This window comes from Mycteria americana, chromosome 23 (genome assembly GCF_035582795.1).
Source record: "Mycteria americana isolate JAX WOST 10 ecotype Jacksonville Zoo and Gardens chromosome 23, USCA_MyAme_1.0, whole genome shotgun sequence".
Lineage (NCBI taxonomy): Eukaryota > Metazoa > Chordata > Aves > Ciconiiformes > Ciconiidae > Mycteria > Mycteria americana.
In genome coordinates this window covers 6,338,583-6,362,272 of record NC_134387.1, presented here as the reverse complement: position 1 = coordinate 6,362,272, position 23,690 = coordinate 6,338,583, and the positions used below count along the sequence as shown (strand labels likewise).

At 39.6% G+C, this 23,690-nt stretch overlaps 1 protein-coding gene across 1 annotated transcript in view; it reads right to left on the bottom strand.

Annotated features, from left to right (window-relative positions):
* UNC5D (unc-5 netrin receptor D) overlaps positions 1 to 19,750 on the bottom strand; it is an 86,250-nt gene extending 66,500 nt beyond the window's left edge. Inside the window, exons 1-3 of the mRNA XM_075523580.1 lie at positions 19,450 to 19,750; positions 12,510 to 12,653; positions 7,574 to 7,677 (exon numbers count right to left, since the gene is read on the bottom strand). Coding sequence (XP_075379695.1) covers positions 7,574 to 7,677; positions 12,510 to 12,653; positions 19,450 to 19,750 — 549 coding nt within the window. The remainder of the gene's footprint in view (positions 1 to 7,573; positions 7,678 to 12,509; positions 12,654 to 19,449) is intronic.
* Between the last annotated feature and the right edge of the window lie 3,940 nt (positions 19,751 to 23,690).

The following is a 23,690-nucleotide window of genomic DNA, read 5'->3' as shown; positions in this document are numbered from 1 at the left end:
TGTCAGTACAGAACATGGAAGCTCGCTATCCAATTAAAGCAGCATTTAAAAACCTGATTATCAAGTCTACTGAATTAAACAGGAACAACCTATGACAGCTTGAGAAATTTCAAGCCCTTTTGTCACTGGTGAAGATTCAGCAGTAATATGGCTCCAACATACCACAACACCTGTCCAAAATAGTGAAAGGAACTTCAAACCAGTTGTCTAAACAGACAAGTAGCTACAAAAGCAAACTTTTTTTGCTCCTGTACCAAAAAGAATTAATATTTTACTCTCTGAAGCACTAACAAGGTAGAACATAGAGAACGGAGATTATCCTAAACTTAATTAAATCGATATTGACCAAGTATTTTCCAGGTTACAGTTCAAGACTGGTTTGACAACAGTCACAGAGTGCAACATCGTGACTATCAAGAACCAGACAGTAAGAAGGAATTACCATCAGTGAACGAGAGAGGATGTTATAATTTATTCTGTTTGCTGACTCTGTCGCAAACCACCAGGATCTATTAGTCATATTGATGCCTGATACTAGACCTAAGCTGGTACAGAGCTGCATAAAATGACAGAATCAAGTTGTCCACATTCTTCATTGTTTCACTTTGAAAGTAAATGATTGTGTCACAGAGGCAGCGACTCCAGTGCTCAGTATGTTCTTAAAATTAATAGAAAGAAAAATATCCTTTGGCAGGAGTACAGGAAAACACTAAGGTATGATTAGGGTTACCAACATGCCAGCATTATGGATATGAAACCTTACCGAAGTTGCTTTATATAGTCAAGGTAATAGGTATGAACAGCACTATATCATGTTAATGGCAAGACTGTAATACATAGAAAATAGCAGTACAACATGTATTTTGCAAGGATGAGGGCTTAATACCTATTTAGAAACTCACAGCTTGCATCTCCCTTGCTTTACACTTTGTGTATCGATTTAAAGCTGAGATTTGTAAAAAGCAGCTGGGGGACCTCGCCTGGCTGGCTTGCTTAGGGACCCAGATGTGTTTAACTCCTTTAAACATCTTTGTGAACCTATCTGCAAAGGGTTACAGAATCTTCGATAACGTCGTAGAATCTAAACCCCTTATCATCAGACTATACGTGGCATCAAGTGCAAAATCCCACTTCAGTTTCCTAGCCCTCCAAGCTGAACCACGCAAATGCCATCTCACACCCATAGGAGCCCCAGGGGAAGCCAGCTTTATGCTGAAAGTGAACAAAAGAAAAAGGAGCTCAAAGAGTATATGCTTTAGAGAAGAATTATTTAAGCACAGAAGGAGGAAGGAGGAGAAAGTGTTAACCAGAATGAAGGAGAGACTGAAAATGCTAATACTCAGCATACACACAATGAGCAGCAAGCTTGTCAAATGCAGCAAAAGGAGGGTCTATTTGTGATGTCTCCCCCCCCCCCAGCCCACCCCCAAAAAGAAGAGTTTCAAGAAACTGAAGAGAACACAGACTAGAGAAAAACTATTTAAAGAAAGAATAAAAGTAAAGGTCAGCTGAAAAGATAAGGAAAGAATATGTCAGGAAATTCACTTGAGAAGATCTATAGGAGAAGAAACAAAAGGTCTTATATATTATACTGTATAAAATGGAGCACTACTTAAAAAAATCAGAATTACATGAACAGAAAGCAAAATCAATCTATACCACTTGTTGACTGAGCGACACCACACCCTGAAGCTCTGACTCCAGCATATTACTACTTGCGTGATCCCAAGACAGGCACAACTGCCTCTTGAGAAACCTTCTTCCAGGTTTGGGATGAATGAAAAGAAAAAGCCTGAGAACTTGAGAAGCAGGGGCAGGGAAGTACAGAGACTATTGAACTCCACCAGGCACTATGCAACACATTCTCTTTTTTTTTTAAAAAACGGGCTAAGCTATGCCTCATTTGCTCCAGCCAGTCTTCATTTCACATTTTCAAGGCTGAACGGTAGCCATCTGTAAGGCCACACACAGGACTTCAGAGCCTTGGCTAAAGCTGAATGCAGAATATACTTTATGCGAGGCTGTAGGTTAAGGATATGCTCTAAAAGTCATCTAAAACCAGTGTCATACTTTCTTAGTGTGAGACAAAGGAGTGCACCATGAATAACTGCCATGTCTTCCTAGGAATAATGCGAAGTAATAAAATAAACACAACAACAATAAACAAGCACAAAACACGTATAGAGAAAACATAGCACTATGCACTAGAAAAAAAAAATAATATAACCCAAGTATGAGAAGTGCTTTACCTCAATAACATGATAAGCTTTTAATAGCAGCTGAGGGTAGTCATACATGGGGCTGGCTGCCCACTAGGACAAGAATCTGCGGATATATCCGATATATTTTTAGAGATGAACTGATGGGCTATCTGAGCTCACAGAGCCTGGCATGTAGTCGTGCGCTAGCCCAAGGTGCCACCGTGACTGAACAGGCACGCAGTACCTCACCTAAGCTAAGCTGCTCTGCACCAGACCCCATATTTGTTTAAGCTGCGCTAAAGGTTTCTTTCTAATAACAGAAGTTTGTGTGTGAAGGGAGGCTACCAGTAAGTCAGAGCGGCAGATAAGGCAGCTCGAAGAAATGCATCATGTATTATGTCACTGTCAAATACACTGCTTTTAAAAATGTCTTTTAAAGAGAGTGAAGCCCTTCTTCCCTTCACAAATTTCTTCAAAATGTTCCCAAAACAACAAGCTGTGTATAATGAACAAGGTTAGTCCTGTGAAGAGATGCAGGTAATCAGCAGCAGCAAGGCTAAAGATGTTGCTCTGGCAAACTCAATATTCAACTCCACATTTTCTGAGAGGAAAACTCAGCCCTCCCTTTCCTCTCATTTTCATCACGCCAATGAAAATCAGAAGTACTTCCTCTGATATCCGTGGAGTGAAACAGTCTCAGCAATATAAAAATCGGGTCCAGAGATCCGAGCCCAAGGTACCCACCTGGCAGCCTAACAAAAACGACCAGCAGACAAGGATTCATCGGAGTTTAGCTGATTCCTATACTATACAACAACTGCCTCATTGCATACACTCCAAGCTAAATGAGGCCTCTATTGCACACAATTAATAAACATATCTATGGGGAGAATCTGTTGTGGGGATTGAAAGCCAGAACTGTCTCTTCCCTAGGCCAACTCTGCATCAATAGTGAAAGAAATGGCTCTGGTCCCATCAAGCCTGTGCCAGCAGAGACTCTGTTATATTTAAATCAACATTTGCCACAGCAGGAGATTATCAGATGCTCTACTTAAATGCTGGATTTTCTTTTTTATTTTGATGTTTAACTTACAAAAAACTGAATTTATTTGGGTTGGGTGCTGATGCCTGCAAGCACAGCTGCTCACCAGCTCTATTTTGCTTGCCATGTGAATGCATGAGAAGAGGATTTAAAACCGTTTTCCAGTCTGCCTAGTGTCAGGCTTTGGGTTTTCTTATGCTCTTACTGCTGTGGCAATGCACCCAGAATGCCCCAAACCCTCAGCAACCTCTCAAAGCAGAGATGTGCAGAATTTTCTCATGTTCCCTTCTTCATAGAGGCAAACTCTGCAGATGGGAAACCTGCTCACAAAGCTGCAGAGACAGAAATACAGGGTGGGCTACGGAGCGAGTGAAGACAGCTGACCTGGACCTGCATATAAACGGAAAGGCAGCATGTTCTAGGAGCAGAGCCATGGTGCTCCAAGAGATGGCACGTGGTATTACCACATTTAGAGGTAGGTGCCTGTCCTGTCCATACAGAATTCAAAACGGTTTCATAATTTGCTAAGGCTGTCTAAACTATTTGAAAGGGTAAAACAATAGGTAATTCCTCAGTTCCTCAGTTTTCTTGACTGCTGTTGCCACATGAGGTTTTAGTATTAGTAAAATCAGGCACATTCAATAGTATTTCATGCACAAGGGATGGACTTTGGTTCCATGAAGAACGTAATCAAATTCTTGGAAAGAGAATGCAGATTTAGACACATGCTCCTTTATATGCCTTTTACTTAAGACCTAGCTGACACAAGCAACTGAAATTTTCTGCTAAATGAATCAAGACAGTACAGTGCATTTCAAAGCAGCATTAAAATCAGTGCTTGCCTCAGCAGGATTTGGTGCTCCTGATTCATGCCTGTATAACATTAAAGCTGAATTAGAATACTGCTGTTCTTTATTTGTAATCCTCCTTGATTGTTTGCTTTCCCGAATGTGTTATTCAGCTTAAAGACTATTTACTAAAACTGAACTGTATGAGCACACACAGCATTGACAATGTCACATGAGCTTCCATTATTTGTAAATTAATTTATACACGCCAAGTTTTAAGCCATATACAGTTTAGATACATTTAAACTATGGATCCAAACCTTTAATCCATATTCTCCTAACTCCGTTTATACGTACTGTGTGCAGAAATTAACACATATAAGCAAACTCAATCTGGGTATTTTCATTGCTACTGGCGATGAGATATGGAAGCCTTACTCATTCTGGAACAGATGGTAGAAACAGAAATTTCTCCCAACAAAACTAAACTTGATCTAGAGGAATTCTCTCTAGAAAACCTCTCTGTGAGGTTTGGTCTTGATCACTCTATGATCTCTGTGTCGTCCCTGCTGTCCCACCCCAAAAATAAATTAAAAAAAAAAAAATTAGTACTGAGAGACACCATTGGCAAAGACACTGACTGCGATGACAGCTCAGGACCCCTAATGCTGCTACTCGGTTAAACGCTTTTTCCTGCACAAAAGCACAGTAAGGGGTGGCCACTGATGGCACATAATGGCATAAATATGCCTGGGAAATGCTGATATATTTAGTAACAAGTACCTCTGCCTACCAAGAACTGCTGAGATCCACTCACTCAGCTTTAAACAAGGAAACATTAGCAATGGCTAATATCACTTAGGTGAAAATATTTGAGGAGTGACTAGAAACATGGAAAGGAGTAGTGGGAAAGAAAGGCTCTCCCTCCTGGTAATTCCAAGGAACCTGTGATGTCAGCCATCACTAAAACATATCCCTGCTTTCCACCTCTTACAGGACTAATGACAGGATTTTTCAGATTAAGCTATGGTGTAAATCAAGCACATTTACTTTTAATGCTTTTATCCTTAGATTTAAGAAATCTTCAGCACCTCTAAGCTGCAGAAAAACAATTCCAGAGATGAAGATTTATATTCTTGATAATGGGGCAGGCTCACATAAATGATTGAGCTGAACTTAAATTTCATTCCAGTTGTAAAGTGCCTGCCTCTTACTGAGCTGCATTGCGTGATTAGAGGTTTGACCGTATCAGTCAGTCATAGCCATTGTCAGAAATAAATCGCTAGATTAACTTGTGACTATGGCAAGCACAGGCAATGTGTGCTCTTTGGGAAAATAATGTTCCTGAACTTCGGCACTTGATGGAATAATCAAAATCTTCCCAAGGGATTCAGACAGATACTGGCATGGTAACATGAAAGAGGCTGGAGTGTCCTATCCATTTTGTTTTCAGTTTGCACTTCCAGGTCCATGCAGAGTATGGATTAAAAAACAAACAAAAAACCCTGCCACAATTAGCATCTATTTTGCATCTAATGAAACAGAAGACGATCTTCTTTGTCCATAGTTATTTCAAGCCTTATGTTTTCATCTAGGGCTTCATCCAAACTCTAATGAAATAAATTCTTGGATCAGAACCATAGATTTGCTGCCAGCACTGGGTTTTAAAACCTTCTACACTTCTCAGTACCCACATAACAATTATTGAGCAAGATTTACTGGTTATCTCAGTTATTTCTCATCCACATGGTTAACAGGGCAGGTCATCTTTAACTTGAAAATACCAAAAGAGTGTCCTCAAGCTTACTGCCACAAACCAGAGCCATTACTTATTTGAATCTGGTACCCTGTTTCTAAAGACACTGAATTATTTCCAGTAGACTGTTTACCTTGATAAGCATAGAATTGGCCTTGCATCCTGAGCCTTTATGTAAAATGTTATTGTCCAAAGCAAATATGACCTGTTAAGATTTACAGGCTTTATTAGCAGCAATAACAATTTTACAATCAACATCAGTAAATCAGGGTTTATTGAGAACTCTACAATTTTTATCTGTAGAAAGCAATTAAAATGTCAGTTTTTCATTGGGTATAATTCCTAACTTTCATAAAAGACAGATATTCTGTTTAATTGTTGAGTGTAAAGCAGTGTAGTTCAAATAATTCTAAAATTCTCAGCAAAATTCAAACAGGGTTGACTGAGACTCACCTCACAGACCAAGGATGTTTAGGCAGTTACACGTTTGGAAGTTTGTCTACAAAATAGACATGTTTACCAGCATACACATTTCAATAATTTTGGCAATTCTCTGTAATGCAATATCCATTTTTCTAGTAACACTAAACATGAGTAAAAATAATGCACAGCTGAGGAGAATGCAGTAGCAAAAATCTGAATGACAGAGTAATGCACAGTAGATGCCTAGATACAAATTCATCTACTCACCATTGTTATTTATAACTCATTTTCCTTTCGGTCTTTAACACTTCAACCTGATTTTCAGTGTCTTTTACACCCCAGTTTGCTGCATTTCTCCTCTCTTTATTTTCAATTGCATCCGCTCAAGATGCTTCTCCTTAACTAAAAGGACGCATGTTTCTTTGGAGTTTATTTTTCCTTGCTTCTCTTGTTCCTTCAATTAGAACATACCACATCAATAGTGGAGATAAGGGGCAAAAATAACTTCTGAGTGATACCATTTGTCTTACTCATCAAAAGATGCTGAAGAGCACACTGCAGAGCGTGCAATTAGAAATACAGCACAGCGTTACCGGGGCTGCTCCATAGCTCTAGCCCTACGGCTGAGCCTACGCTGCAGCCTGAATGTGCTGACTGTAGCTCACCCAGATACACAAGAGTTAGATTTAAACTACTGATCTCAGTCTTGCCATGGCAGCACTGACTGAAGACTACCACCACCAGTCTGCTTTTTGATAGGTAGGAACAGTGTGATGCCATGCTAGCTTCCACTGTCAAGTTTTCTGGGTTTTTTTTTTTAATGCCTCTCTAGCAGATTTTTAAATGCAACCCACTTAGAACACCTTCCCCCAAGAATAGTCTGGCTATTATCATTTTAAGGCATCCCCATTAGTTTCCTGTTAAGATTCAACTCTCTTGACAAAAAGTATGTTTAAAGCTAAGCAAAAAAACCCCAAAATTGTTATTTGCAGCAGATTTTCTCTCTCCAGCAACAATTTATCAGAATATTTTTAGGGTTTTTGTTTATTTTTCAATGAGAAAAGTAATTTCTAAGAAAAGAAGTAACAATCTGGTTTCAGTTTGTAAGCATAAAACTTGAAAACTGTATTAAAACTAGGATTTTTTTCAGCAAACATTCCTGAATTCTGATAAAAAGCCATACTTTTTAAAAACTTATATAATAAAAAAATACGTATTTAAAGCAGTCTGTGAGAGAAGAACACTGTAACCAACACTGGACCTTGAAAACCACATGGTAGCTAAGCCCTCTTTGCTTCTCTCCCCATTTCTCGCCAGCCCAGGAGGCATCAGCCACCAGCAGTGACACTGCACAAAGCCTCACCTCAGCTGCAGGGACTCCCTCAGGTGGCCGACAGTGGAGAACGATCATCCCTTCGATAGGAACCTCCTTCCCTTGTGGGTCTTGCTCAAAGTTTTTCCGTAAATCTGCAGAGTTTAATGCAATAATTCATTACACCTCCAAAAGCCATTCCTCCCCAAACAATACCATGTAGGCTGCAGAAGTGAGCAACAAGAGCACTTTGCCATATTCTACTCTTAAGTGTGTGTATAAAGCAACGGACGACTGAGAGCTACTAATTCCTCCTCAGAGGAGAGGCAGAGATCCGATCATCTTTAGTTCTGTTTCCATTTCTCCACCTGTAAGCAACAATCTGTGTGTGACTACAGAGACAATCAATATTAGAACCCACAAGCTCCGTGGTTCCAGTTGTGCATTCAATCTCTCAAGCCACTGCCCTTCCAAAATGGGAGAATTAAACGCAACACCACCACCACAGTATTGGCAGGGTGCTGTGAGAACCAACTGAATGAGTCCAAGACTGGGTGAATAATTTTCCTAGTACATGCTACTTCGGATGAGTGCCAGGGTATTTCATAGAATGTTCTAAGCTAGCTGTTTTGTTTACATCGCCTACATACTGCAAGCTGTAGGGAAAGGAAGGAAAGGACTGAGAGCAATTCCACACATTCCAGACTGCCTGATTACAAGATTGCTTCATTTCAGATACCATGGCCAAGCTAATCATTCTGGATAAGAAACGGGGCATATTGTCTCAGAGTCACACCGATGTGGCCGCAGCACTTCTATGTACAAGTGTTTGGGTAAACCAGAACAGACACAGAGGAAACCTGCATCCAGTGACGTTGACCTAACCCAGATATGCCCATGAATATGTAAAGTTTTGCTTGCTGTGGAAGGAAAATAAAATAGAAGGAATGTTACTTACTACCTGTGCTTTGAGAGTTAGGATGTTTCCATTAGACATACTCATTTTCTTCAAACAGTGTCTCAAATTCCACAATGTGGATTTACTGATTTAATTTTCTGCATTGCTTACACTTTATGAAATACACCCCCATAAACAGCAAAGGCTCTGACTCAGTTACACTTCAATATATTTTATAAAATACATTAAGACTTATTTTAGCAAGCTGGTCACTACAGAAAGATGCACACAATGCATATATTCTCCTTTTATGATTCTTTGTTAATGTTGATTTTTTTTTTCCCCACACAGATAACCAGTATCTTTTCCAGTGCCCTATTTAAAAAGTCATTCATTAACAGTTAGGCTGCAGTTGTGCCTACAAATGCCTTTATTAGGATGAAAAATGGAGTAAGATCCATCTTTCTCATTTTCTCTGCGTTCCACACTATCATAAAGAAATATTTACCTGCTTTTTCAGAGAAATATAAAGTGCTAGAATGCTTTGGACTTGACTCACAATTCAGAATCTCTAGGCTTTAAGTGCAAAACATGGAAGGAAAGAAAAAAGGAAGGAAAGAAAAAAGGAAGGAAAGAAAAAAGGAAGGAAAGAAAAAAGGAAGGAAAGAAAAAAGGAAGGAAAGAAAAAAGGAAGGAAAGAAAAAAGGAAGGAAAGAAAAAAGGAAGGAAAGAAAAAAGGAAGGAAAGAAAAAAGGAAGGAAAGAAAAAAGGAAGGAAAGAAAAAAGGAAGGAAAGAAAAAAGGAAGGAAAGAAAAAAGGAAGGAAAGAAAAAAGGAAGGAAAGAAAAAAGGAAGGAAAGAAAAAAGGAAGGAAAGAAAAAAGGAAGGAAAGAAAAAAGGAAGGAAAGAAAAAAGGAAGGAAAGAAAAAAGGAAGGAAAGAAAAAAGGAAGGAAAGAAAAAAGGAAGGAAAGAAAAAAGGAAGGAAAGAAAAAAGGAAGGAAAGAAAAAAGGAAGGAAAGAAAAAAGGAAGGAAAGAAGTCGACCCTACCACACCAAGCATCACAATGACAGGTGCTGTGAAAAAGCGATGGGTTCTGTGTGCTGTCACAAGTTGGACCTACACATTCTCATCTCTAGTCCTCTGCAGGGTATTCCCTATGTCAGAAATCCATGCCCCCAGTGAAGTGGCCCGACAGGATGACACAGGTCCCTGAAAGGGCAAGCCCTGGAAACTCATGGGGGGTGGTTTATAGACATCTGTTGGCAGCCATTCATTTTTTGTGTCTGGACTGCTAACAAGTCCCACCATCTCTGCGCTCAGGAATTGCTGTTCTTTTCATAAAAAGCCATGGCTTCAAGTAAAAGTAGCACAGCAAATGGCCACTACAGGAACACAGTTCTCAGGCGAAATATTCAGCCACACTCAGTACATTACATAAAGCAGAAATGAAGAGCACTCTCTGGAGTGCCTGCTAGGTTAATACGATAGCTGCAGTTACGGATGGCAGCTGGGGATGTGGTTTGCAGAAGAACTGGTACCACAGTGATGGGTTTAAAAGTCCCAGCACACGGCTCCACCTGCCTCTGCTCATTCTGATTTTTACTCATATTGCCGTATTATGGGGTTGGGAAATCACAGTGCAGAGAAAAAGTCAATAAAAATTCAATTCAGAATAATAGTCCTTTGCAGCTTAGCAATACAGGGGAATTATTAGCTCATTCAATGTTATGACAGTTAATGCAGTAAAATAAAAAATTGAATTTACACATATTTACACATTCAAACTAAATCAGCCAACAAAAAACCCTGTCATTTATAAAATCAAGGAGTTGTTACATTGTCCTATTACTTATCTCCAATGTTTATTTTAAGTTATCCTGTTAAAAGATTGATCAAGAATTGCTAGAAAACTACCTGATAAAGTTACCATTCAGAGTTTCTTGCTGGAGCCTCCCCAGCCCATTCCTTCTGTCCCTCATCTCCTTCCAAGAAGCATTTTTCCCAACTCTTTGCAGCTTGTTGCCATCATTTCCTAGGACTAGGTCTTTAAAGATTTGAACTGGTGATTTAAAGGAAAAGGGTTCACAACAGATTGGGGGAATTTCCTGAATTCTCTGCTAGCAGCACTGCTGCAAAAGGATGGTTGCAGGCTGTCATTCTGTTAGAGCAATGGAGCAGATCTAATTGCAAGGTAAAAACTGGATGAAACGTTGAGTACCTCCACAGTCTCATAGTAACAATTGTATTTGGGTTTTGTCTTTTTTACATCCCTCTTGCTATGATGGCATTTATTGGATTTTTCCATTTTTTGCGTCTTTCAAATAATGATCTGTTGATTGTGAGTTATAGCACTACAGCATGCTATTTCAGATATGAACAACAGAGATAAACTGAACACTTCCTATCTGGGGACAACCGTCGTCCTCTGCTCCCCGCCGCATGAAAAATTCTAGAATGAAGTCTTCTGTACTAAAAGAGATTAAACCAAATAACCCCCCTTCCCCCTAACTCTTAATTAATCTACAGTGTTGTTATTTAAAACTTAAGATTTGTCAGCCTACAAGACCAGTTATTCCCTTTTCTTAAAGTAGGAACTAACAGTGCCCCTTAAGCAAATAGTGGCAGCAACCACCATAACCACATGGCCTTCTTCAAAATTACCACTGGTAATGACTCTGTCCCTGCTTGCTATGACTTAGAAAGAGATACACTTTAACCAAATAATTCACAGCTCTGCACAGTGGAATTCCTTTCTAATCCCGTTATGGCAAGCAGCAGGCATATAGAATCATTTATAAATAGCTTAACAGCACAGTGTAACGTGTAGGGTCCAATTTCTTAATACTGGATGTCACGCCACGTGACTCTATAGGTCACGCAACTGGCTCCAAAGTCAAAGCATAAGGCCTTGCATACAAAAAAGCAGATGTTAGCACCTGGGAACACACACCAGCCTCAGATCCATTCCCATCTCCCCCTACTAACCCTCGGTCACAACGGGAATGGCAGAGAGATGGAGTAATCCTACCAGCCAGAAGCTGAAGAGGATTGCTATTAGCCATCCTCCCACACAAGAAGGGCTGATCCTCTGTGTAACATCCTCCAACACGGGAAGCACATGCTGAACTTGTAACTTCTTCATTATGACTATGCAATATATGGGCTGACTCTGACAAGCTGTTCAATTTTCCAGTCCAAGGATGAAGTGCAAGGATAACACTTCCACCTTGTTACAAGAAGGAAATTTTTCCTTAGCCGCTTTAACTTGTCTGAATGACAGATTCAACCATCCGATCTAGATTTCACGTCAACTACGTAGTTAAAAATGTGGAAGACTACCTACCTTGCTTATGAATGGTTTTATTATCTTCAGTAGTGGCTCTTATAAATGCCTACATGAACAGCATTTAAAATTATTTTTTTCTAAACAATGTACGCTTAGTCCCATAGAGAAATGACGGAATTTCTGTAGCAGTCTTAGCTCTGTTTAGGATGTTTGTGTCTCATTTCCTCAGAGAAAGGAGGGAAGATATTTTTCCCTCTATTGATTCCAATTATTTAATTTTTCCTACTTTTATCTCATTTTCCCCACAGCTTATGATACCTGATGACCAATGATACGCTTCAATATTGAAAACCAGATTTAAAATCCCATGCTACAAAAGCTTCTAATGTATTCTTGCATTTTTTTTTTTTTTTTTTTTTTTTTTAATACAAAGTGTGGAAGACGGACATTGTTAAATGGTTTTTCATATTTTTTAGACCCCTGTGATCAACATGGAGCAAAAGGGCATTCTTCAGGGGATTATCAATTTGCATTAACCCTTCTTATTACACTGCATTGTTGTGACACTGTGCACGTGCAATCCAGAATCTCTGAAACAGACCTTCTGAGTGTAAATGCAAATCAATCTACATTAAAATAAACGAGAGCTGTGAAAAAAACCATGGCATGCTTCCTGTGATATTCCTACAGTATCTCATAGGGAGGGCTTGCAAAGACAGCAGTACCTTACCAGCATCCATTTATATTTAACCCTAAAAGAACAGTATGTTTCCTAGAACAGCAGAACATTTACTCTACTCACAAGCTATGCGGACAGATGCCTTCCTACTCTTTGAAGTCCCTAGATGGCTCCATGCAACACATTGGCACCAGTAATCTTCTGGCCCATGAAAATCTTCCACTTGCTGTCTCGTCACATTGATGAACACCTCGCGAACTTTCAATCCTGAAGGGGAAAGACACAGAAAATTAGCTGATACAGGCTATCTTACTTGGGCATAAAGCGAAGGTTAGCCAAACCTTTTCTTTTAATTAAACAATTCCATTTTTAATCAAGGCAAAGCTTTAATTACTTTGACAATAATATATTGCCACTAATTAAATTCTAAAAGCTGAGCAGGTCATAATGCAGTGAGTTACAAGAATTGCCCACCCGCTGTGGTCTTTGCAAGAATAGAACACCTCCCTCAGAAACCTTGTCTCTTGTGCCTTCTCCACCCAGAATGTTTATCTGGAATTTTATAATATAATATACAATAAAATTGTCTTCCCATCTAACATCTCAGTGCCCTTGAAAAACCTTTCTGAAGTACCCTGGTAGGCCCCCAATCCAGTCAAACAGCCAGAACTATGCATGTATGACCGGACCTAATCAAATGCCCACTGAATTCCAGCCTGTTCCAGCCACTACTACCGCAGTTCCATCCAGCAGCCATTTCCTCGTCTGGGAGAGAAAAGCTGTGTCTTACACTGCAGCACAGAGAAAGCTAAGCTCAAGCCATTACAGTCTGCAAGGAGGCAGTAAAAAAAGAGAGTGGAATAAATTTCACAGCTCACAAATGGAGATGGTCCTCCTATCCCTCTGGGAAGCAGTGAACCAGCTACAAAACTGAAGTCTTGCCTTTCTTAACATCAGGCAGATACCTTGCTTATTTTATACTGTTTCCCAAAGTATAACCTTGCTAAATTCATCTGCAGTGCAATGTTGTTGTTGTCTACTGCAAATTTGCTTGTTGTTTATCAAAATGAATGCATAGCTCTTTCCTCAGGTAGGAATCAGTTACACCTAAAGAGCTGAAAAAAGGATCTAAGGGAATCATCAAGGCTAGCCAGGAGTAAAGATGGGAAAAGCCCTGTGCTTTTTCTTAGCCTGCTACCATCTTCATAACCTCCTGGGCACAGCTGAAATTTAGCAGTATTGCCCTTCAGACCAGAAGCATTTGCTTCAGCCAAAGCTTGAAGGTAAATACAAGACACCAAGAAGCCTTGTAAACCTGACACCTTATTTTATACACTTGGGATGTTTGCCATATCTGCAATTACCTTCGCACGACAACCTTAGGGAAAGGAAACATAATCCAAACCTGGGTTAAAAGGCATTAGGAATCACTTGAAAGAGCTAGTCAGAAAAACATTAATTTGAAAATAGAAAACATTCATGCCTACTACTTTCTTCTTTCTCCTCCTGTGCAGTCCCAAGATACTTATTTCCCCTTCACTGGAAATGAATGAAAACTCAATCTTAAAATATTTCATGCCTGTGAAGTTTATAAAGCAGCAAGAAATTTCTAAACCCGAACTCCATAAAAATTGGCTTCCACTTAATCTCAGGCATCATTAACAGCTGGGTATTTCACTTCTGAAAGGCACTAGGAAGTCAACATGTTCCTGTGGAAAACAGGAGAGCTGAGGCCCACTGGGGATGCTCAGTGAAGAGGGGCGGGGAAGGTCAGACAAGCTTTAAATACTATAAAGCAATACAAAATTCTTGCTACACTTCCAGCAACAGGCAAAGGGGATTTTTACTTCTTTTCATTTAGCCTGTTTGGCTTGCCATATTTCACAATGATACCTAAAGACACGGACAAACCTGCGATAGCTTCCTAAGCTGTCTCAATAATCATTTTAGTCACTCAAATATTTATCCACTCTGTAATAAACAAACAGAGGTTTCTTTGTTGTTTTTATTTGCATTTTGTGGTTTGTTTTTTTTTTTTTTTTTTTAATACTTTGATGCAGTTTTCAACAAAACTGTTTACAAAACATCCCTTTATTTTCTGCCATGGTGAAAACAAGCCATTATGAAGTAAACACAGCACATGGAACTCAGCAGTTCTGTCAGAAACTCCTCTCCTTGCTGACATACTGACTGTAAAATGCATGATGAAAAGGCACCATCTCGATTTAAACATCCAAGCTGCTCTGACAGTGATGAATCCGTGGATTCTCAGTCATACAACCATTTTGTAGAGTGATCTTTGTAGGTTAAAGACAAGAGCAGCTACAGTAAGTTCCATTAGAGAGCATCTGAGTCCTGGTGACCTGACACAGCAGGTCTTAACTGGCTGAAGATTTGGCATCCCACCATGCTATACGACACGGACAGACATACACTTTCCGGTTACTTACCTATGGCAAATCAAGCTGTGTACAGTCCCGGAATGATCTCAATCAAACCTACAAAGCATCAAAGCTCCAGAGCCTCCGAATCCAAGCTAATTTGCAGCCATGTCCAACAAAGTTGCGACCCATCTATTTAAAGGCTTTTTCGACAAGAATGTAAAACTGTTAAGTCCCTGACAAATATTGACCTTCTAAGATGGCCTCTCTCCAGTCCAGAATCACTCATCCAGCATTCAAGTAGCTGACGTGCACTTCTGTGCAGCCACGTACATCACATCTGCCTGCAAACACAGTGTTGCTCTGTATGTTGCTGTGATGGTGCAGCCGCTTGCTGTACCCGAGTATCTCCAGCCATCCTCCCATCCCGCGATCAGCTTATTCCCATCGTGACCTCTAAGTAGCATCTTCCTGGGGAAGAGAATACTCCCTGTCACCAGCCATTAACTACAGCCTTGCCGACAGTGCTGCCATTCGCCCACCTGGTTCTGGTACACTGTCTTCTGAACTCTCTCAATTTCTGAGCCACTCTAGGAATTTTTGGAAGCAGCAAATAGAAATAAGGGTACGAGAACTGCATATTATACAGCTTACTGGTGCATCCATGCTAACAACGACAGAATCTTTACTGATACCAAACAAAAAAAATCATCACATGATGCATGAAGCAGAAGCCATTTCTAGGCTCAGTGGTACTGTAAAATTCTGAGCAGTCATCAGTGAATACAGGCATTTACAGCTTCACATTTATTAAGGTAGAATTATTCTCCAGCCCAGCTCTTCCTTTCACTGACACATTATTTAATTAATCTACATATTAGCCTATATTTTCTGAAGCAACATTTAATGTGGTTTGAATCAGGCAAACAAACAGCACATGATTTTGAGAAGCTGGTGGTTCAGCATTTTGCAAATGGGAGAGGTACGAATTCAGGTCCTTTTAAAAAAAGGTCTCCCAATTTGCCAATAGACAAAATAAATGCCTCCAAAATAGCAGAATCACAGAATTGTTACGGTTGGAAGGGACTTCTGGAGAACATCTAGTCTTTGGGGAAAGTTATGTTTTGTTTATGGAGAAAGTACACCTATTTTCATTTGTTTTAGAAATGACTACAGAAAGCAAACCTATTGGGAATAGAGGCATATATTCTTCATTTATCATCACTATATTTCACCAACAAATATACTGACCTACCCTCTGCATCTCAAGAAATGCCAGAAAAATTGTTCGTAGGAAATGACACAGAACGAAAAATCCATGCAAATAAAACAGGCACGTAATAAACAAGAGCAACATTTTACCTGTGACTTGTATAACTCTAATAAGCACTGCAAGTCCAACCCTTTAAATTATTGTGCAAATTATAACCATCATCTTTTGTTATACAGTACAGCCTTACAGAATATAAAATTATGACTATGGTACTGATATGCTAATAAGCTTTCTGCACTGTTGGATGGTTTAGCTGCAGATAGACTAATGCTGGCAGCAGATGAATAATTGCTCTCCATGTACTAAACATAACAGAGCTGCACAGAACTTCAGCATTTGTCAGCTTTATTTGTTTAAATGAGAAAAACACTGACAGCAGTTATTGCTGTAATCCTTTTATTTATCAGACAAGAAAACTCTAGTTACTCTTAGCAGGTTGGATCCTCTGGTGAAACCAAAACTTGAAATATCTGTAAACTAATTCTGAGGTGCATGCTGCAATGTTCAGGCAAGAAAAATAAAGCAGAAGGAAATCAATCAAACTGTAATTATTACATTTTTATCACAGTAGCATCTAGTAGCTCAGGCTCTCACTTTATGAGGCAGAGTACATAGAGAGAGCAAAGTTGCTGTTCTGCCACGTTTATGGAGTAAACAGAAAAGGCGGACTATGGATCACTATCTCTTTTCTGCAACTCAGGAAATAAGGCAGGAGAAGATGAAGTAACTTGGTCTCTAACCGACCAACTGACTGTGGCAGTGCAGAGATGGAACCCCATAGCCATCGTAGTTGCAGCACACGTTGGCTTGCCTGCACTGATTTTCTGCACAAAGAGCAGCAAATGCACAAGAGGAGAGACTTCAGTGCAAACTCTTCGAGCACACCAGGACCCCTGACATTCTCAGGCAGCCAGCACGTGTGGCGGCCCATAACTACAAAGCTTACGAAACTACAGAAATCCTTCCTCCTGTTGCTCCTCCTCTTCAAATTAACAGTGACTCCTGTGTTACTCTAAGATTTTTATTTCTGTCCCATAAAAACAAAATCACGTTAAATTGGATTCCATGTTCATCACAATGACAAAATATGCCCATTGTCTACCAACAGCTGTCCTTCTTGTCCTTTTATACGTGCATGATACAGTGCTGTAGGTAAAACCCATCAGAACAGTGTGCCTTCAAGTGCCATGGCCAAGTACTTCTTGCATATGCCTGGCTAAGAGCTTGCTGGCAGGAATTTATAGAGATGCTAAGATACATTTCCTGTATTCAGCATTAAATTTCCTCTTGTTTGGGTTCCTTGTTGCTATTTTTCACCACTTTTCAATACATTCTCTCAGAATTTTAATCACATAACAAATAGTGGAAGCATGGAAAAGGACAGACCCATTTTAATGTAGTGTAACCTCCCTTTAGTGAGCACACCAGAATCACATCCTTTAACCAGAGGCACCATTCTTGGCATAAATTCTAGTGCAGTTTTTCACAGATGGAGCCCACGCAATACGCAGAACACTGTGCCTGCTTGGTAACAGACATGTTTATGCCCCAGATTTGACTCCAGAAATGAGGGCACTCCAGTATGCATGTTAATTCTAAAAAAGCCCAACACTCTCCTGTTTACTGAAGGCTAAGGAAGAGTTCCAAAATAATTGATGGATATGGATACATCATGGTGAGAAAATGTCCATACCTGTCCTTCAACATTACACTGTATATAGCCTTTACTTGCATTTTGGGGTCCTAAGGACCATTATGGTACTTTTTGGAACACACAGACACACTGAACTGTCTGGACCACGCTTACGTTTAGAGAACAATACTTTCAGCGTTAGCTCTGTCCCTGGGCTAAATTAAAACCTGCAACATTTATATTCCAGATCCCATTTGCTAAGCCTGTGCCTCCATGTCTCAAACCTCAATGTTACTGGTGTTATTTAAAAAAAACACCTAATGTTACTTTATCTTTTTTTATTCTGTTATTAATCCAAGGCTTAGAAAACATAATTGCAGTATTCACAAGACAGATTTTCATTAACCATATGGAAGAAAAACATTTAGGGACGACATTTCTTCTATATTGATTCAGCAATGCCTTTAGAAGTAAAGGTTATGCCTATTAAATTATTTTTGAAAAGGTAACTGTAAAAATTAAAATTCATCCAGATTAGCATTTACAAAGTCTTTAGTATGAAATTTCTTCAGAATGTGTCACTTAGAAAGAATGCCAAACACCACTTTAGGAGATGTAACTTCTTTTTAAATGGCATTTTTTCCTCTAAAAAGGAATTTCTTGTATTGATAGAGAGGATGTTATGCATACACTGCTATTTCCAAGACACGGAGTTGCCTAGCAATCTTGGAATTTAAAAAAAGGAGGAAAGCAATAACAAAACAGAATTGTGAAATTACAAGACGGTGCAGCATTAAATTGGCTTGCAATACTTATCAAGATGCTTCTAAATGAGAAAAGATATAGGCTGTGCTGGGAGCATGATAAAATCTGTTGATCATTTTCAACTGTCTCCCTTCTCATTCTCTTCTTTTTGATGCACACTTCTACCCAATGGATTTCTCCTACTTAACTTTATTACCTACCAAATACCTATCACTGCTTGGGGGTGAAGGCAAATTTCAACCACCACATTGGCACTTTTTCAGGGTTCACCCTGACAGGAGTTTCATAAAGGCGTATGTTTCTCTGTTTCTAGTTCCCACTACAAATTATGCCATTGAAATACACAGAACTACTGTTCCCTCCAAAACTGTTACTTTATTTCAGAAAGCTCACTGTCTATGCTTAGTGTTTGATCAGGCCCTATGTCTCCACTTGGAAAAGTTGGTGGTGCATATCCAGTTTGTTACCATCTCTGTGTAATGCCTCCTACATCTACAGCCATCTTAATTCCCTTGGTTTTCCCCAGTCATACTATGCCTCTTCTGCCAGGATCTGTGTTCCTCTTCTCTGCCTTTCAGCTCTGTCCTTTTCTTCCCCTCTTCCATCCACTGCTTTCCCTTTTGCATTTTGGGAAACGGCTTCTCCCAGCTCTGCAAAGCTGTGTCTACATGGTGCATCGCAAGCAGACACGAGCTGGCTTTACTGACACACCAAGCCAACCAAAACACGTCGTCGCAGTAGCCCAGCAGTAAGCTTAGGCTGACACCCTGTGCCCTCCTACATGCCTTATGGGCTGTGCTCAGGGCAGGACGGACTTCGTTGCTTGAGTTTTGAATTAGAGCCGGTTCCCACTCCTTCAGCTCGGTGCAAGCCTGCAACTATCTGCTACATCACACGACTCTCCTGTTTGTGTACCTCCACGTGCGATCTCCTGTTCTTTGCTCTATGTTAGATATTGTTGACAGACACTGCATTTCAGATATATCTCCCGAAGGACACGTTAGCCCTTACCTGTAGTCTCATCCATGCTTTCCTCAGACACGTGCTCATTTTGATGGACCCATTCACCATTGCACTTGAAGAAAATCTGCATAGCTGGCATAGCTTTACAGCGTAAGACAATGGGGTTGCTTTTTATAATGTAGGCATCATCTGGTTCCTCCATAAAATGAGGCAGTGTTCCAGGAGCAGATGGGATAGACTCTGGAAGGGCTTCGCTGTTATCATTTCCTGAAAGGGAAGGGAAGGAAAATACATGTTTTTCATGTTGTTGCACCCTTTGCATCATCTCATTTAATTGATTAAATACCATTTGGGATTTTATTAAAAACTAAATTTGTTAGAGAAACACCTGTAGAACTCAACAGCTGTCAAGATTGTGCTTTGCAAGGAATTTGACACACACATACACACAAAAAAATATCAAATAATTTAAGTGTAAGAACTGTCAAGAAAATTGACTGAAAAGAAGCATCAGACTCATCAGAAAACTGCATCATCACTATTACCAATTTTATAGATGGGGAACTGAGGCACAGAAAGATTAAATGAGTCACCTAAGGTCATACAGAAAGCCCATGGAAGAAGTAGAAACTAAACCTTATACTCGAGTGACAGTCTAGTGCCTTAACTACCAAATCTTCCTTTCTTTCACTGAATTTAATTTCCTTTAGACAGTTGCTGCAGATTTAACAGGGATCAGAGTGTTAACCACAGAGAAATATATTGATATGAATGGCATTACTGTAGCACTCCAACACTGGAATAAGCAAACTGTGATTTCATACCCACTTAGAGGACATTTTCAATATGCTTTTACGCTGTTCCTATTTACCACAGCCCCTTTAAGGTGATATAAAACTGGAAAAGTGGTTTCTGTAGGGCCAGAAACTGCAAGATAGTGAGCCTTCTCAGCTTCTATCACAGTAGGATCCAAGGGCATTCGTTCAGCAATGTATAAGCCTAGGTGTCTTATTTTCTGAATTCCTGTGCTTCGGCATGAACATAGAAGCACTGGAATACAGCTTTTCCTTTACTACATCTCTTCTAATTGAGTCAAATCCTAGCTGCTGCTGTCAAAACCAGGAAATTCCCATTGATTTTTAGCAACGCTGGGATTTCTTCCAGTAGTTTGTCAGTTTTCTGAGAAAATTCAGAGAACAGCAACAAAAACCAGTCAGAAGGGATCAATTTATGCAGGAAGATTAGAAAGTACTGAACACATACAGCATAGCCAAATGATAACAGAGGAGGACATAGTCTGTATGCAGATGAAGGGAACACAGGATCCGAGAATGAGGAATAGCTGAGGGCAATATATATGAGATTTAACGAAAAACAATTAAGTTTGATGAAAGGTAAGTTATGATGATATGAAGTAAGTCTAAAATCCGTCACAGGTCTAGTAGATTATGGAATAACGAGAACATACTTTGTCTTTATTTCTATTAAAAATAAGTATCTCTCACTTAGCACTCAGTATATCTGTGTGTGCAAATACACACTGTGTATGTGCTGTGAGATCATTATGATTTTCAAATTAGTTCAATGTTTTAAACTACATTCACAGTGCACTTTAGAAAATATTATCATAATTTTTAGTGTTTTACTACTGAACATTTATGCCAATTTCCATCTTGTCAATCTTCAGTAATACTGCGTCCCTGCAGGCTTTATTAAATCCATGCTTTATAGGAAATAACAAAAAAGTCATTGTAAGATTTTTGGAGAGGCTTGGAAATCCCATGCTCCCATCAATGCTTTGAGTGCGTCACAAGGCAGCAAGAGGCTTGTGTGGAGGAAGAATAGAGGACAATTTTATAAGGATCATTCAGCGAGAGAACGTAGGAATAAGCCACTGTTATTCCACTAAATTTTCTATTTAGGGCAAGACACAAGGATGAAATCCCAGCCCCACTGAAATTAAGGGCACAGTTCTCCTCGCAAGTGGCATCCGGATTTAATGATATGGCTTTGCATTCTTGTTAAGTGTTACTGATGAGCACCTGAAAACAACAGATTCTACACCTCTTATGGCATTGCCATGCTTTTGTCCAGCTCACCTCACCAACAGATAAATTGAGTGAAGCACAAAATATTTTCTGCTTTCACCAGCAGAGTGGTTTTGGGCTGTGGAAGTGGCTCACTCCTAAAGAAAACATTTAACATGAAGAGGTAAGTCAAGGTGCATCTTTTCACTTAAATGTAACATTAATGCTACATTATGTCAGCATTATATTAAGCATAACTTAATGCTACATTAAGCGCCCTTGAAAATCAAACTAACAAAGAACACAGTACACAAAAGGAGGAATAATTTTCTATATCCTATCCCCAACAGACTCACAGAGAGATATTACTGTATTTTTGCATGCTGTACAAATGTAATTGCTTGAATCCACTGTAGTACGACATTTTATAATCCAGATGAAATCAGCATCTGGCAAGAATTTACTTCACTGAGTACAGAGGTTGCAAAACAACTCATTACCCCATCCTGTGTGAGGTTAGGCTGGAAGGCAACTCCGTGCCTCCAAGAAAATTCACAAAGGATTTGCATTCCTTGCCTTTTGTTTATGGAGATATTACTTTGCTCCATATGGCTACCTAATCAGACAAGGACTGCAATGACACCCATTTAATGTGTTGTGATATCTAGAAGTTTTGCATCATAAATATTTAGTGTGATTTATGATACACAAGACTTACTTTACTGGTCCCTTTATCATGCTTAAACAGAAGAGTCACACAGCAATATTTCAGATACATTAAAATAAATACCCTTCTGCATTTAAATGTCGCACTCTAACCCTAATTAAGATGACGTTTCCTGCCATGCACGCTAAAAAATGTTTGATTAGACAAGCTGCAGTGTCTACAGCTCCCTGGGACTGGAACAGGTATGATCACACTCGGAACACGTGCTGCTGTTTATTTAACCATAGCTACAACAGGAAATTTATCAGTGAATGGAGAATGCATACCCGTGTCCATTTTTAACAGTCTACTGATGCCAAGAGTGAAGGTAGATTAACAAATGAGGTATTTTTTTCCTTCACTTTCAAAGACCACCCTTTTCTTTACTCTTACTTTTTTTTTTTTTCCATCCATCCTGCATCTTCTACTAGCAAGGACTCCTTTCTAGCCTTGGAGTCTTTCCAGCTTTTATCTCAAAGCTGTATGTTCTTACCAATCCGTATAAGAAAAGTTTATCATGCTAAAGAAAGGACAGACTCGTACAGAACTTCTCTCAGCAAGGGCTCTCGGAGTGCTTTACAAATCTTAAAACCACAGAATAAACCAGAAGACTTTCCTTTAGCAGAAATGTATTTATGTTTCACACACTACCTTCCCAAACATCTGTACAGCAAATAAATACATTTAAAAAACTATCAACATTAAGTCCAATCTCTGAAACATTCCTGTTTAAAGACCATAGTACACCAATTAGTAGGAAAAAAATTTAGCACTTGTACAAGCTGTCCAGTATGAGATACTCGTGCATTCACTGACAGCCATCTGAATCAGTGGGGTTCTGCAATTACCTTAAATTTCTTCAGTAACAAACATTGGTAAGATGTACTTTGTCCTCCGGTATTACCTACCAGATCAACGGACTCCATACCTGCATGCAAGCATGACAGAGCTGAAAACCTTGCATTTTCTTGTTCTAGGAGATACTACTCTGATTCCACTAGTTAGTACGCTGCAGCAAACCCAAAGGAACTCCTTCCAGTACACTGAAGTTCTTTCAACCACACTGTAGTATCAATAAAATTCAAATTTGCTACCTCCTTCTCCCTGTATTTTTGCAACTGTTAGAGGGCAACTTCTGACATACTGGTATCGCTCTGTACTGACTATCACTTTTTCAAGTTGATGGGCCATTTCCTCAAGGCCACAGCAACAACCGGTCTCTTATTTCAAATTGCATGGTCTAGCTCACTGCTCATCTTGCTGCTCTACGAATCAGAGGTCATGTAACAGACTCGTATAAGCCTCAGGGGAGTGTAAAATTATGCGAACAAAGAGATTAAGAAAGAAGTATTTGGCCCAAAACGTTATTTCATATTCAAGTCTTAAGAAATTTGGCTACTGCAATCAATAGCAAAGCAAGATTTGACAAATTACTGAGGCGTTTCAACTCTCTCTAAAAACAGTCTAGAAGTACTTACCTGAAACAGGAAGATGTGTTGAGCCAGCCTAACCTGTATCACACAACTCGCCTCCCTCACTGATCACTTGCACTGAAC